The sequence below is a fragment of the Cygnus olor genome, chromosome 1 (assembly GCF_009769625.2).
Source record: "Cygnus olor isolate bCygOlo1 chromosome 1, bCygOlo1.pri.v2, whole genome shotgun sequence".
NCBI classification, from domain to species: Eukaryota; Metazoa; Chordata; class Aves; order Anseriformes; family Anatidae; genus Cygnus; species Cygnus olor.
This window is the reverse complement of record NC_049169.1, coordinates 43,999,674-44,014,533: the sequence shown is the minus strand read 5'-3', so window position 1 is coordinate 44,014,533 and position 14,860 is coordinate 43,999,674. Positions and strand designations below refer to the sequence as shown.

The 14,860-nt window shown below is 39.2% G+C and overlaps 1 protein-coding gene across 1 annotated transcript in view; it reads right to left on the bottom strand.

Moving 5' to 3' along the window:
• Nucleotides 1-13,825, bottom strand: part of GUCY2C (guanylate cyclase 2C) — a 44,342-nt gene extending 30,517 nt beyond the window's left edge. Inside the window, exons 1-8 of the mRNA XM_040544773.1 lie at nt 13,732-13,825; nt 12,950-13,026; nt 11,228-11,295; nt 8,209-8,424; nt 6,063-6,184; nt 5,136-5,232; nt 3,145-3,259; nt 1,812-1,947 (exon numbers count right to left, since the gene is read on the bottom strand). Coding sequence (XP_040400707.1) covers nt 1,812-1,947; nt 3,145-3,259; nt 5,136-5,232; nt 6,063-6,184; nt 8,209-8,424; nt 11,228-11,295; nt 12,950-13,026; nt 13,732-13,825 — 925 coding nt within the window. The remainder of the gene's footprint in view (nt 1-1,811; nt 1,948-3,144; nt 3,260-5,135; nt 5,233-6,062; nt 6,185-8,208; nt 8,425-11,227; nt 11,296-12,949; nt 13,027-13,731) is intronic.
• Between the last annotated feature and the right edge of the window lie 1,035 nt (nt 13,826-14,860).

Here is a 14,860-nt window from a genome sequence, read left to right as displayed (position 1 = left end):
AGATATATTTGTCAGGTTTCTTCAGCATACCAAGAATGGCAGAGTAACCTCCCTTGAAAGGACAATTTTATAGGTGAGAAGGGAAATAGGCTGTTTCCCTCTGCAGTTTGAGTCTATCAGCAAGAAAGGAAATGTAGAGGTACTTTCATTCCTCTTACTCTTTTGAGAGCTGCCTGCTAGGCTCTAGCAAAATTATTTTAACCAGGTTCTTTTTCCCTTTAACCTCTTTCCTCCTAATGTCAGCAAATGTGCACATGTGCCCATTCAGAAATTGCCTGTGTAGCACATTCCAAGGATTTTGGTGTGGAACCTTCTAAGTCCCTCAGCATTGGCTTGACTTTGTTCTCATGAAGCCAGGCATTTCAACAAGAGCACAAGTCATGCCAGTACCCACCACTTGAAAGTCTCCTTGGGAATGACCCCTTTTCACCTTGAAAATTGGTGCTATTTTTTTCATGGTTGACCTTCTGCGCATAAAAATAATTATGGCATGAACTCTATATTCTGCCAACCCCCATATAAGGAATAGTGGAGGTGATTCAACACCTTTCACTTTTAGGATTTTTTTTATACTAAACCTATAACTGATACGTGTCATTACAGTGCAAGACTAATTTGAGATAAGGAAAAAGGTCTGTGAAACTTACCTTTCAAACTTAGAATGAAACTGGAAAGATGACCACTGATATTCAAAAAAGGGTGCAGACTCCATAAGTAGCATAAGTAAACAATTTTTTTTTTTTGCTGGTTTTGGGATACCATAGTTAAAGAAAAGATATGCCCAAAATCTGTTAGGAAAAACTGGGTAACTTCTATATATGTGTTCTCTGAAACGAGGTGGGACATATACAAAGGTTTGAGTAGTCATTTTTGTACAGATCTCTGATGTGAACTGACAGCTGGGACTTTTAAGCCTATGGCCTACAAAAGCCCTCTGGTGCTAGACAACTTGTAAGAACAAGAACGTTGACTAAGAGCCAATGCATTGCCAGCTGGCTTACGTTTTCATCGCAGGCACCCAGGCCTACAATGGCTTTGTGAACTGGGAAAAGGTTGAAACTAATAGGTAAAGCTTTGCTAAGTGGACTTCAGAGTTGTTTGAACATCAATCATATTTCATAAGTACTGGCCTCAAGTCAAGACTAGATCTTTGGTACAAAGCTTAGAAATGACACTGCCTCAATTTGACAACCTGCGGAGAGCTGAAAATGAGACCTGAATGCCAGGCTGTCTGTGGAGAAAGCATAGACTCTGAAACCCACCTACACACTTCACTCTTCCAGCTGCCTTTTCATTTTCCAAATAGTCTCCCTACAGAGAGTTCAGTTCTTTGTCAAAGGAATGACACCAGATTCAGGCCTCATCCCTGTCTTCAAACTCTGCTGTCCAGAAAATTCTGTCTCTCCTACTTCTCCCACCTCTTCTTAGATAACAATATTCTTTAATGTTCTTTGTACTTCAGATCAGCATGAAAAGGCCATGGCCCAGAAAAGTCTGGTCCTCAAATCAGCTGTTGCTAATTGTAATGTTACACATTTTTATCATTTCAACTTTCTGCTTCTTGTATGTTGCATGCGCTGAGGTAATTCTGCACATGACTGCTATGTAGAACTTTTGTTAATACTGAAGATAACATACTTGAAAAAAACGATAAAAAAAAAAAGAAGAAAGAAAAATAAGAGTGGGAATAAAACTCACTGAAGAGCTTGGACTTTTTTAAAATAGCAGGGGCTTATCCTAAGAGTGCTTAAAAACAAATTTCTTTCCTTTCTTCAATTTAGTGAACCCTGCTCATGACTGGTCATTTTTACCTTCAAATGTGATATTTCGGAATTCATTGATGAGACTGAGAGGTAACACGGGTCTCTGAGAGAAGATAAATTTCTTCAGAATATGTCCAAAGAGCAAGACTGCATTGTAATAGCCAATAACAAAGTCATCTTCCATCTAGAAGAGAAGAAAAAGAACAATGACAATTTGAGAGTTCATATTTCTATCTTAAAGCTACAATATCTTTGTTGATCTCCATTTGGCAAAAACTCCGGCATGGAAGGCCAGAATATGAATGATGGGCAATGCCATATCAGCGTTGTCTCTTAGAAGAATAAAGGTGTACACAATACATTTTTGGTGTATGAAGACAGGCAGTTGGGGGAAAATTTATGAGGCCCACGTAAAGCATTGGCATGCTGACCCTTGAGCAAAGGATTCAAGAAATACTACACTGTGGGTTCTGGGCAGGTGTGCTCAGCAGGACCCAAAGCCTCTGGCTTTGCATTAGACTTCCTGTGCAGATAATCTGGTGTGATGTCAGTGAGTCTGGGCTTTCAGATGGCCACAGCTCAGGGGCAAGGAGCTGTGCCAGAATTTCCAGCTGCCTGCCACAGAGCTGGTACCAAAAAAAATTTTTGAGCCCAGGCTGGGAGATCTGGAGACCCTGTAAATCCAGCCAGAAGCTTTAGGGTCTCTGCTGGAGAGCTGAAATTCAAAGCCACAAATCCTGGGAGGAACTCTCACACAGAGTCTGGTTCCTGGGCAAACTGCAGGAATATCAGTTTCACTGAACAGGTACAGGGTTTGGATAGTTTCTGCTTTTCAGGAAATAAAAAAATAGAAATAAAAATAATTTTTAAAAAGTATTTCCTAAAGAAAAAAAACACACTGTTTTCTGAGAATTTGAAAAACTAGAATGTCCCTGGACAGAAGCAGTAATGGTTGCCACCACTTAGGTATATCTGCAGACAAAAATCTGATCTTTCCATGCTCACATCCTTATTACAGCTATAGATCTTCCTTCAGTGATGTTTTCCAGTTACATAAGATTGTCAGTCACCCTGAGTGGAGTCAGAAAGTTATGTACCTACAAGTCTCCCCCAAGTCCCATGAACATGACACTTGCAGAACACATGAAAAGGTTGACTAGAACTTCACAAAACAGGAATATGAGATCCTGAATATTTGCCTTATGATGTTGTATTTTTATATAATTGCAGCAGAATGAAATGTCATTCTGCGTGAATGTAATAAAATATCAGCAAAAACCACGATGAGGGATGATTACAGCTACATTTTCCATTTTCATTTCCTAGTGCATGAACATGAATGAACTGAAGGCAATAATCAGATATAAAATAGTGTGGTTACCAGGCTGGTGTCCACAATCTTTGCAGTACTTAAGCTGTGATTAGCTGGTGGCAGAGTCAGGACAAGTACATTCTGCATGTAACGGGCTGAAGTGTTGTTTCTGAAGTATGTGTTCCTGCAAAGCAAAGTGCAAAACCCCATGAGTCAGCAATATGGGCAGTGGTAACCATGACAGAATCATTCTACTTTCCCCTTTAAACTACTGTTTAAAACAGTAGTTACATAAATAAAATTTCATCATAGACAGAACCCTTCACATTGTTCATTCCCTCATGCCAGCTTCTGTGCTTACCTACATTAAAAGGTAATATCAAAGAGATCTGGCAATCTGAAACACTGAGCCTGCAGCGAATTATTGTTATTACTGTAACTGGTTTCTGTCCTGTTTATTTATTATCTGACCTCTTCTACATACTTTTACATGTTCCTCTAATTTTGATATTTCCTGCTAGAATTGATCACAGCAGGAGTTGCACTAAAAACATTTAATAGGAGGGCATAAAAGAACTAAAAAGATGCAGAGGGCAGCTTATTGATTTGTTTAATTCAGTGAGATAGGAAAATTGGGGGAAACTATGTGAATTTGAAAACTGTGCTAGAACAAGCAGGAAAGGTTGTAGCTTTCAGGTGTCTTTGGTTTCATTATCCTGACAGGACATCTGAAGTGCTTCCCAGACTGGCAACCACTGGATTCATGTATTACAGAGGAATTTAGCAATGCATATTAGTGTCAAGTGGCAGCATCTGTCACTTCTATAGCTAGACTGATTAAAAACTCACTGTGTGTGAGCATTCTCTAATTATTCATGCTTGAGTATCCTTTTATTTATTTCAGTAAGTACAGTATTAAGAGCTTTTGGAGACCACAGGCTCCACTCCTTAGCCATCCAGTGAGATCCTGACTACACAACCCTGTCCCTGCCTTTCTCTGAATCTTATGACTTTTACAAATCCTGGATAATTTCAAAGTGCTTTTCATTCACTTTTGGACTTAACTAACCAGATGGAAAGGAACCTTCATTAGAGTACACCAGACTGGATAATTCTGCAGCATCCCACCTCCCCTGAGGGAGGCTTAAACATTGTGTGTGTTCTGGTTGCAACAGGACTCAGATCTGACAAACATTTAAATTCATCACTTCGTCTGAGGGTCTTGACACCTGTGGAAACATAGGACCTTGCCTACTGTCTTCTATGGCTCAAGCATGGATCTAACATATGTCTGCATTTTGTTTCTGTTTTACAGAGATTAACATGGTTTGAGATATTCAGGAAAACCAGAGGGACATGTAGCAAATTTAAGGAGGGCAGCACATAAGATGATCTGAGGCATCTGGGCATACCAGAGGACAAATGTAACATCAGAAAAATCTGGGCATGGTTTTGGGCTAGGTCAACTAGCTTTCTCCCAGACCATGAATTCCCGAGGTAATTAGTAATAGAAAGATTAAATTGAACAACAGAATAATTAGGCTGAATACTAAGGAACATCTCTGAAAAGTTAGAGTTATGTAGTTATAAAGATGTTGCTCATTGGAAGATACAACTGTACCACCCTTTTAAGTCATTTAAAAAGGAGTAAGTAGATGCTAGAAAAATATACTATGTCACATTTACATTATTGTCTGGTTGGATAGATTTTATGAAAAATTTACGATCTTCATGTGAACAGCTCATGACCATTCCAACTTTGGACTCTGTGATTCTCTCACAGCTTCCTGCACTGAGTCTATAGGTTGAAGTTAACCCTACTTGTTCTGGTCACTGCCTTAGAAAAATCTCACGTGAACTAAATGGGATGTTGTAGAGGATGTGCCACGATTTAAACATGAAACAACTTAGATAAAGGGCAAGATGAGAGGAAAGGCAACGATGGAAAATATTTTGTGGTAGCATTTCTTCAACAAAACAGTTCCACACAGAATATTTCCATTATCTCTACCCTTCAGCAAAGTGCAGAGAAAAGAAGAAAAGCAAAAGTGATACTTTACTTGAAGAGATCTATCAGGATTATAATGATGTCCTTATCCACGGTCTCTGTCCCTAGGTCTCTGCTGATGTCGGCTGGAGTACCACACATGATGATCACTACAGATTGAGCAAAAATGGAGAGAGACTGGTGAAAGATACAGATTAGAAGAGGACATTCACCTGTTCCCTGGTGCCTGAGTGGCAGGCAGTGTAGCAGTGCTGGGCTAAGGCACATTACCTGCGCTGGGCTGGGACCGTCTGTAGTAAGATGGGGATATTTGAGGGAAAGTCAAGTGGTAGAAGGTGCCCCAACACCTGGTCTATTTTACGTCTGATTGTACCAGAGCACCATTATCTCACTCAAATAAGCAGTAGCAGTTCTGATGTAGTACAGGCTACTGAATATGAAATTTTCTAAGTCAAATGGCATTCAGGTAATAGTTTGATTGGTTTACTTATCGCTCTTGTACTCACTTGGCCTGCTGATGCCTGGTGCTTAGTCTTAGTAGAAGATGAGGTATTACTCATCTGTTTTTCTAGTTTAGATGGATCACTTCCAGAAGAAGTGCCCCTTGATGGCACAAGCAAGGCCCAGATATGTATCAGAGCTGCAAACACAGGAATGGTAGAGAACTAAGCATTCTTGTAATATCTAAGGCCTTGCTTAGGAGGAGTTGTGATTCCTGGATTTCTGAATCTTTCACAAAACAGAGCACGTAGGAAGACAACATCATACCTAGGTGGGATAATTCATCCCAGAAGGCCTCTGGGATAGGGACAGAATTTGTGCCATCTTACATTTGCACCCACGTGACACAGTATGTGTGTGCTTCTCTGTGGAAAGACCATCCTTAAAACATAACTAAGAGGTCAGTCTGATTTCCAGGGAAAAGAAAATTGCCTGCAGGGGAGAGTGCACCCTCACGCTCTCACACACACACCCTTACCATTGCTTTTGCGATCTGGATCTTTCACAACTTTTTTCAGCTGCTCTGGTGTCCTCAATATGTCCTTGAACTTCAGTTTTTCAGAGAAGTGTGTGACTCCAGCGTCTAGTGCATTCATGTACCTGATAGAATGCAGGGAGCACAGACATTGTCAGAAAATGGCCAACTCCTAACATTTGTGTTATGCCTTTTCTCTTAAATAAGTCAAAATGCTAGACAGGCTGTTTACAGTACACAATTGTTTGTAAGGCAGAATGGAGCATTTTTATCTGTAACAATAACAGAGAAAATCCTGTTCTTGCTTCAACCCGTTGTGTCTGAGAAGAGATATTCTGTCTGAAATAAAGTTGATGCAGGGGGAAAAAAAGAAGAATTTTCTGTGTTTTCAAACTGTTTAACTTTTGATTTAGCAACACTGAGATCGCTGTCCTATAAACTACTAATATCTTTTGCTCCCCACTGTTTTCAGGAATAGAATAGTTAATCATTAATTTGTAGGAACATGTGGTTAGTTGAGACATGACTTGATTTTCCTGTCACTGTAGGCATTCACGTGCTTTTATACCCACAAGGGACAATTAGCCCATGCAGTATAATTTATGCTTTAGCAAAAATGGATTTTTTAAATTAAACAGTCAAAAAAGCAAGCTGACAGTTTCTATTAAAGCAGAATTAGATGCATTTTACAGCCGTATTAAAATGCAAAAAAAAAAAAAAAAGACAATAAAATGGGCAGAAATACAAAATTAATTTTAAAATTTTTGTTAATTCAACATTTAAGAAAAGAAGCTTGAAGATTTCTTAATTTATAACTAAGGTCATGAACAGAAGCATTAATGAAGACCAGGTAAGAAACACTTGGAAAATAACAACTTATATACATTAACTTGCCTGAAAACTATTAAACCTGTGGGACTAAAGGGATTTAGCTGAAGTATGTATAGTACATTAGCAATTATAGCTACAAACATGGAGAAACAGGGATTGTGGTAGCAAATGAGTGAAGTACATTCATGTTTCAAAGTATCAAAGAGAAGTATTCATAGCAATTACATCAAATTATCAAGTTGCTGTCCATTAAAAATAAAAAAGAAGGAAACAATAAAAATTCCTAAATATTCACAAAATAGTGAATTGGGATCAGATTTTAGATCCCTTAATTCAGAAAAAAAAATAATAATATATGTATATATATTTTAGTTCTCCATACAAGATACTCTGTAAGTAAGATATTTATCACTCTGAAGCCAATACATTTGTAAATTTTCCTTAAAAATCTGTAACTTCCTCAGGTTATGAATTGGAAATATAACAGCTATTTCCATGAATTCTTGTCAGCCTTCAAGCTACATTTATAAAATTGGTAGGAGAAGCAAGCAAGCTAAGTATAACATAGCTGATTTTACAAAAATAAAATAAAAAAAATAATCAGAATTTTATGTCCTAAAATTGGAAAAATAATAATCCACATGAACTGAAAATCAAATAAGAGTCCATAAAGGAAGAGTAGTGATAAGTGTCAGTATATGAAAATATCTACTTGATTAAAATGACATTTGGTATCAGGCAAGAAGAAAACCCAGCATTCTCAAGAAACATCACAGGCTGATATTTCAGGTCACAAAGGAAAATCTGTCTCCTTTGCTCCAAAACTGGTGAGAGCATAGCTTCAACTCTGCAGTTACCGGGGGTCGTGCTGTTCAAAGAAAGATACAGTTTGAACTTTGGAAATGTTTCAGAGAAACAATAGTGCTCACAGATTGAAGCAATTAATATAGAGAAACATTACATTATAAGACCCCTGACCTAAAAAGGCATCTCTGGAGACCTTGATGGAGACTCTCACGTCACAATATTTACATCAAGAATGGGGTAAACATGTTTTTGCAGCAAGGACAACTTTGGGGCTACACTGTCCATAGGGAGAGAAAAGGTTTGAGAATACTTAAAAGTAGATAGAGTGCAACATTCAGACATGCAGTCAGCTCCGTGATGTAATTCATCTTTCCCTTCTCTCATTCCCTGATATCAGTAAGGCACCTCTCAGCACATAGGACTTCAAGGACAGCCTGTAAGAACCATGCCTGAGGACAGAGATGGAATTTATCAAGTTAAAAGCTGGGACAGAGTTGGATCTGGATCTTACCAGAGACATTCCTCAGAGTTGTCATTCTGCTTGTAAATGTAGGTAGATTCCCAGGTGCTGGTTTTGAATGGCAGCTGGAATTCATTCCAAAAAGAATAGAAGAAGTCATTCACTTTCCTGGCTGGGGTCAAAAGGCGGGTTAGGTTTTCTTTGAAGTCACAGGACAGTCCAAAACTCCCTACAGAGATCAGAGGCAGGCTCAGTATTGTTTCAACTCTGAGGGGAGAGACAAGAGGACAGGTCTGAATGTATTGTTGTTGCATCAAGGCATCCGCCACATGATTTCTATCCCCAGCTCCCTCTCCTCTTGCATCCTGCATTAGCTTAACCTAAAACAGAAAGCTCCTAAAGAACACAAGCAGATTTCAAGGTATTGGCACTGCAGAGCCCTGTTGAATGGAACCATGCAGCTTCTCCCACTGTCCCTAATTCCCTGCACAGCACAGACGTTCCTCATCCAGCCCCTTTGGGTACCATGCACCATTTCAGCCCAAGGGCTATGATGGGACTCCAAGAGCTCAAGAACCTATCCAGTTTTGCTGCCAGGCTCATGTCAAGGATGAGGTGTTGTCTGTGTCAGGAGCTGGTTTGTAAGGGATATGTTTATTTTCAACAATCTACCCAACAGCTATGAGATCATCTATATGACATATTCTAAGGGCTAGGCTAGAAAAACAAAACACAAAAAGGGGGCATAGGAGTTATTTCAAGGAAAACTCCCCGCTTATTGTGTCACCCTGTTGATACAAGCTGTACCCTTTTAGCAGTTTCTCAAGTAATTTTTTTGCCAACCTACACGTGACAATCAAATCTTTGGTGCCTGTAGTCACGCCTATAGACTGATCACAAAATGTATTTACAAATCTGAGCTGCATGCTCAGAAGTCCAAAAGTCTTGGTAATGTTGTGAAGTCAGTTTTGGATGAACAAGGGGATTTTGTTTCTTCTCTGATCTGTGATCGGTGCCAAGTAGTTTTCTGCCCACCAACATAATTTTTAATATGGCATGGATTTTATCTCTTTATTGCTGTAATGCTGGAGGGTGAGGGCTTTGCTGCCATAAAAAGAACTTTACTCCTACAAATCAAAGGAAAAGTCTTTTATTTTCACTGTATTTTAGGAGTTGGAGAGCAGCAGCAGTCAAGGAGACCAAACAAGGCAGCCCTCTGCTAGCAGCGAATATGTAAAACACTGGTACTTTTTGTCCAGACAGACAAACATTTGGATAAAAGTATTTTCCTAGATGCTGCAATCTTATCAGACTAAACTCAAAATATTCTCATTCCTTTATGTGAAGTGTTTTTTATGACAGGCAATATTGCCTGTGAAAAACATCATCATTGTTGGCATTATTATGACAAAATTTTATTTTTCAGGTAAGGGCCACTTACTTAATAACAGGGCTTATAGTTGTTGCAACAGAAATGATAGACAATAATGCAGACATAAATGATGTAATAAGTAATGTCAGGGAGATTTCACTAATGAAATGGGCATTTTTCTGGCTGACTTAAAGTGCTGTAAAGTAAAACATTTGTTTTGATTTGCAAATCCATTGCACAGTGGGCAAAGCTGGCTGCCTTATTGTTAGTGCTCTTCACTACTTTGCATAAATTTCCACTACTCATACTTTTTACTGTATACTGGTTTAACTGTGCCAGAGTCCAAGAAAAAGACTTTGGCATTATTCTGGGCAGCTCTATATCCAGCAGATTAAAATAAATAAATAAATAAATAAAACACTTAAAGTTAGGAGGCACAATGAATAAAATGGGGCATGTTGCATAATATTTTATCATGGTCCTGTACATAAGAAAGACTTTATTATTTTGATTCTTCTATAAATCAATAGCATGCTTTCACTGGAAATATTGACCTAACTTCTGGTCATCCCACCCAAGGAAAAGTATAAAGTTAAAAGCTGATAAAGCTTGAGGTAAAAGATTCCCAATCTTGTGAGTATTTCTCAGTGAAACCAAAAGGCTACCAAAGTTTAAAGATGGGAGAGTGGTTCACATGGGTAATGATATTGATTGGTACATTGTGACTGATGTTACACAGAATCACAGAATGTTAGGGATTGGAAGGGACCTTGAAAGATCATCTAGTCCAATCCCCCTGCTGGAGCAGGAACACCTAGATCAGGTCACACAGGAATGCCTCCAGGTGGGTTTTGAATGTCTCCAGAGGAGACTCCACAACCCCACTGGGCAACCTGTTCCAGTGTTCTGTCAGACATGACATTTTGTTTATTTGTTTTTTAAATTAATTATGCTAAGGCTACACAGATTCAGCTCATGATTTTCCTAATATGTGAAAATTAACATATTAACTTATAATATAATAACATTATATTAATATATAATATAATGTAATACAATATATACAGTATATGATACATATTTAATATATAATACACATATAATTGTTACATTATGTTATGTTATGTTATGTTATATGTTATATTATGTTATACAGAATCACACAGATCCATGTATAATACACTAGTAGAGAGACTAATTCTTCAGGAATGTTTTCTTAGACAAGAGTTAGGATGAAACTGGCTGCTCCCTATCTAAACACTATTCACAGAAGATAGTTGGGGTTTTTGGACCTTCTCTTGACACATGAAACTCAAGCCCCTCTCTGCAACTGAAAACCCACCCAGACGGACTCCTGTTGCTGTAATGTCTATGTGCCTCAAGCTAACATCTCCCTTTCATGCTGCAGTTGTTGACAAGTTATATCCTTTGAGCCCTTTAATAATGAACCAACTGTCAGCAATTAGGAACATTTACCTTCTAGAAATGAGATTGCATCAACAGGCTCTGGGAAGGGATCTTCTTCTCCCTGCCAAACACAGTGGCTATGCATAACAGTCTTACTGCCTTGACTGTATATATCAAAGTATCTCACATATCCCAAACCCCAATGTCTCTGCTGTCTTGTGCACAAAATAAATTTGTTCAACAGTTGATAGCTTTCACATCACAGTACTGGAGAGAGGGGGTGCTACTTACGAGACCATTTGGTAGGTGGCATAAGTGCAAGCAGGTCCTATGACAGCACAGCCAAGAGTGCCATCATTCTGCAAGAGATCAGAAAAGGTCAGTAGTTGGGACAGTGTAGGGGACTGGCAGAGAAGTGAATGGAAGATTGAAGAGAACTTTAAGATTTAAGAAGGATTCCCAGAATTTACCCTGCAAAAGCAAGGACAGAGTAGGAAAGAAGACATAGGAAGGTAAAGAGAACAAACCTAGAATGAAGGAAGGAGGAGTCACAGAGAGCCAAGAAAAGACAGAGGACAGAATAGTGCCTGTGAAAGTATGACCTTCACTGAGAGAGAGAGCGCAAGTTAGGATTAAAATGTCATAATTGTTGCAAATGCGTATATGAAATTAGAGGCCAAGGCACTGCTTGCATTTGCAGCAGACAGAGGGATTGGAATTACATGATACTGTGAATCGGGGAAAAAAAATAGTTTTATGTACATATGAAGCTTGTATAAAATATATATATATATACATATATATATATCTTTGAATAACCACTGAAATTAATGAGGCCTGACCAGTAGCTTTGTGTGTCATGAGGGACTTTGTCTTAGCAAAGTCTACAGCATGTGATTATATATTGTTAGATGTGAGAATTCATGTCGGATTGATAAAGCCTCACTGAGAGATGACAGTTATTTGACATGAGAAAATCCACTGAAACACAGTTTCTTGAATATCTTATAAGACACCAGTTCTAACTGAAGCTTTTCCCACCGCTAGGGCATTCACACATTTTCTCCCAACCGATGTCTCTGATTTCTAGTGAGAAGCAAGCACGCAGTTCGTCTTTGCCCTCTGGGCATAGTTACATATGTGTTTCATTGGTATTGGTGCCAGGCTAATAGTCCCTCTGCCTGCGTGCCCCAGCTGTCACACAGCTCTCTCCTTCATGCTGGCACAAGTATTTGTGTAACCTGATGGAGAACCACATCAGGGAACTAATCCAGTTGAAAATGGGCACCAAGTGTTCCACTTGGGCAGTTTGAGTGTTTGGATTGTGTTTTTTTGTTGTTGCTGTTGTTATTTGTTTGTTTGTTTGTTTGTTTTTTAATCGATTACTTTGGTTAAGTGGCCCCACAAAGAGCTGTGCAGATACAATGGCGGTGACAACTTAAGTATGGAAAAAGTAGCTTGAAGCAGGTGGCTGCTCTATCTGGCACTGCCACCAAATGTCTAATAACAGCCTCTGGGAGGCATTAATAGGGTCTCTCTCTGTATTTGATTGCTTGTCTTCACAAAATCTACAGGAATATCTTTGAAAACTTTGCCTGTCAAGTTTGTTTGAAATTAAACAACAGGTTCAAAAGTTAACATGGAAAGACAGACATACAAGCACAGATGCATACATACTTATGCATACATGCACACACACATAAACGCAGAAAGATAAAGTCTTATCTTCTTAGGAAATCAACCTAGGGAAGCCTGATACTCACATAGATTTGCTTGATGAGTTCCACACCTTCACAGGTGCTGGTGCGACAGCCTTGTGAGACATATAGCGATGATTTAAAGTGGTGGAAGGTGGCATTGACAGTAACATTTTCTCCTGAAATGCAATGTAAAAGTGAAGAGCCTCAAGAGCTGGAGATAACCACTAAAAATGGTATCCTTCTTGTGACATGTCTGTGTAGTCTAATGCTAGGATGACTTCTATTCCAAAAAGCTACCAGAAAGCCCACCTACCTGACTCCCATTACTTAGGATGAGATAAAGAGTTTGCTCCAGCACTGACTGCCGGTTGTTAGTACTTTCAGTACACACTGTTTTTAGTGTTGGCCATTATTAGAGATATCACTTTCCGATAAAACTGGACAAAACGTCTGCAGCTAGGGGACAGAAAGGGAATCATTTCTTTGGAACCTCTTTGTCCTGAGATATTCTGGAGACTGACAGTAGGTTGGTGATGCTGAAAGGAGAGGTAAGGTAACAAACGAATAAAAGATCATCTGCAGTGACTCTAAATGAGGGAAAAATATATGGGTGGCAGACTCTTCACATTTTTAGACATAGTGTGATCAACGTATGGGGTCAAGGGATTAAATTCTTCTCTGAGTCTACAGGCTAATCTGGCCAAGAGAGAAAAGGATCTCAGTTTTCATGTCATAATCAAGCAATTATGAAATAGGATGAATAAGTGCTAGGTGTTGAAGCAAGGGCATCTAAGTTATTGCACTGGATGGATTTCTGGTCTTGTCTGATCCATGTCAGCAATTCCCATGTTCCCAATCCCTACTGAAAAGCATGCAGAAAAAGTCTGCCCAGCTACCATAAAAGCAAATATAGTTCTGCCTATCTGTAGAGAGCTTCTTTTTTTACAGACGGAGGCCATTATTTCTATAAGATCTACATACCGTGAATGGAGAACCAAGGAGCCTGTCTGAGAAGCAGTTTGCATAGAAAGCTATGGCAAAAAGTCTAAGAAGAAATCATAGTGGAAAAGAGATTACCCATACCCATTGCCTTACCTGTCATCTGCAATTCTTCTTGTACTGTTGTCAAGGCTTCCTCCACAGCTGATGTCAAATTTTCAGCAGATGATGGGAAGTCTGAGTCAGCCATGAGCATCACATTGATCACATAATTCTTGTTGCTACACCTATTTGAACCAACTTGCTTCAGCAGGTGAAATGAGAGAAATAAAGGCCAAAGGGCCAGACCCCGAATCCGTTGCTTCATTATTGCTCAGTTTAGACCCATTGTGGGTGTTCTCTCTCTTCTTTTTCTCTTCCAACCCTCTTTCTTCCAGATACTCTACATCGATGTTGTTTCTGGCTATGACAGAAAAAGATTTCCACACTGTAGATTCAAGGACAGGCTGTACTATCCTTCTCAGGCACTTCCCCGTCTCCTTCTCTTCCTTCACTTCTTGCCCATCCCTCCGGTGTCCTAGGTGGCACTTCTGTTTGCGAAAAAATAACAAGAGCAGAACTCAGGGAAGGAGAGAGGCTAAAGGTTGCTGTGAATGTTTGCTCATGGAAAGGCTGAAGCTGTAAAACTGAAGCATTACTCGAAACCTTGCCTGATAAGGGCACTAAATTTTCATCACAGTGATGAGCTGAAAGAAGGAAGGGGAGGGGAAAAATGGACCGTAAAAAAAAAAAAAAAAAAAAAAAAAAAAAGACTCTTTAAATAGAAATAGAATAAATAAAATAGAAGGTACATTAAAGCCTAGAAGAAAACGGTTGCTTACTACATGTTTGCATTGTTCTACATCTCTCATTATATTGCTGTAACATCTTTGCTGGCTTGGCTCATAAATCAAGGGTATATTTTGTTCTGTGATAAGCTATCAATTCATTCCTTTAGCTTTTACCATCACAGTACCTTTCTTGTGCAAGGCAAAAATGTCTGCCTTGCAGTCCTCAAGAGTGAAGCCTTCATTTCTATTTACAGAATAGACTCAGCACAAAGCTTGTCCACTAGTACTCACCTAGCATCGCACACTAGAGTGTCCCAGGTCTGCCCCTGATACATTGCTCCCAGGCAGCACAGACCCATCTCAGACTGGCAGGACCAAAATCCAAATTGCAAATGGCATCATTAAAAGGCACCTACTAAAGGACACTGGGGTATTTTTCGTAAGCTTTCATGAGC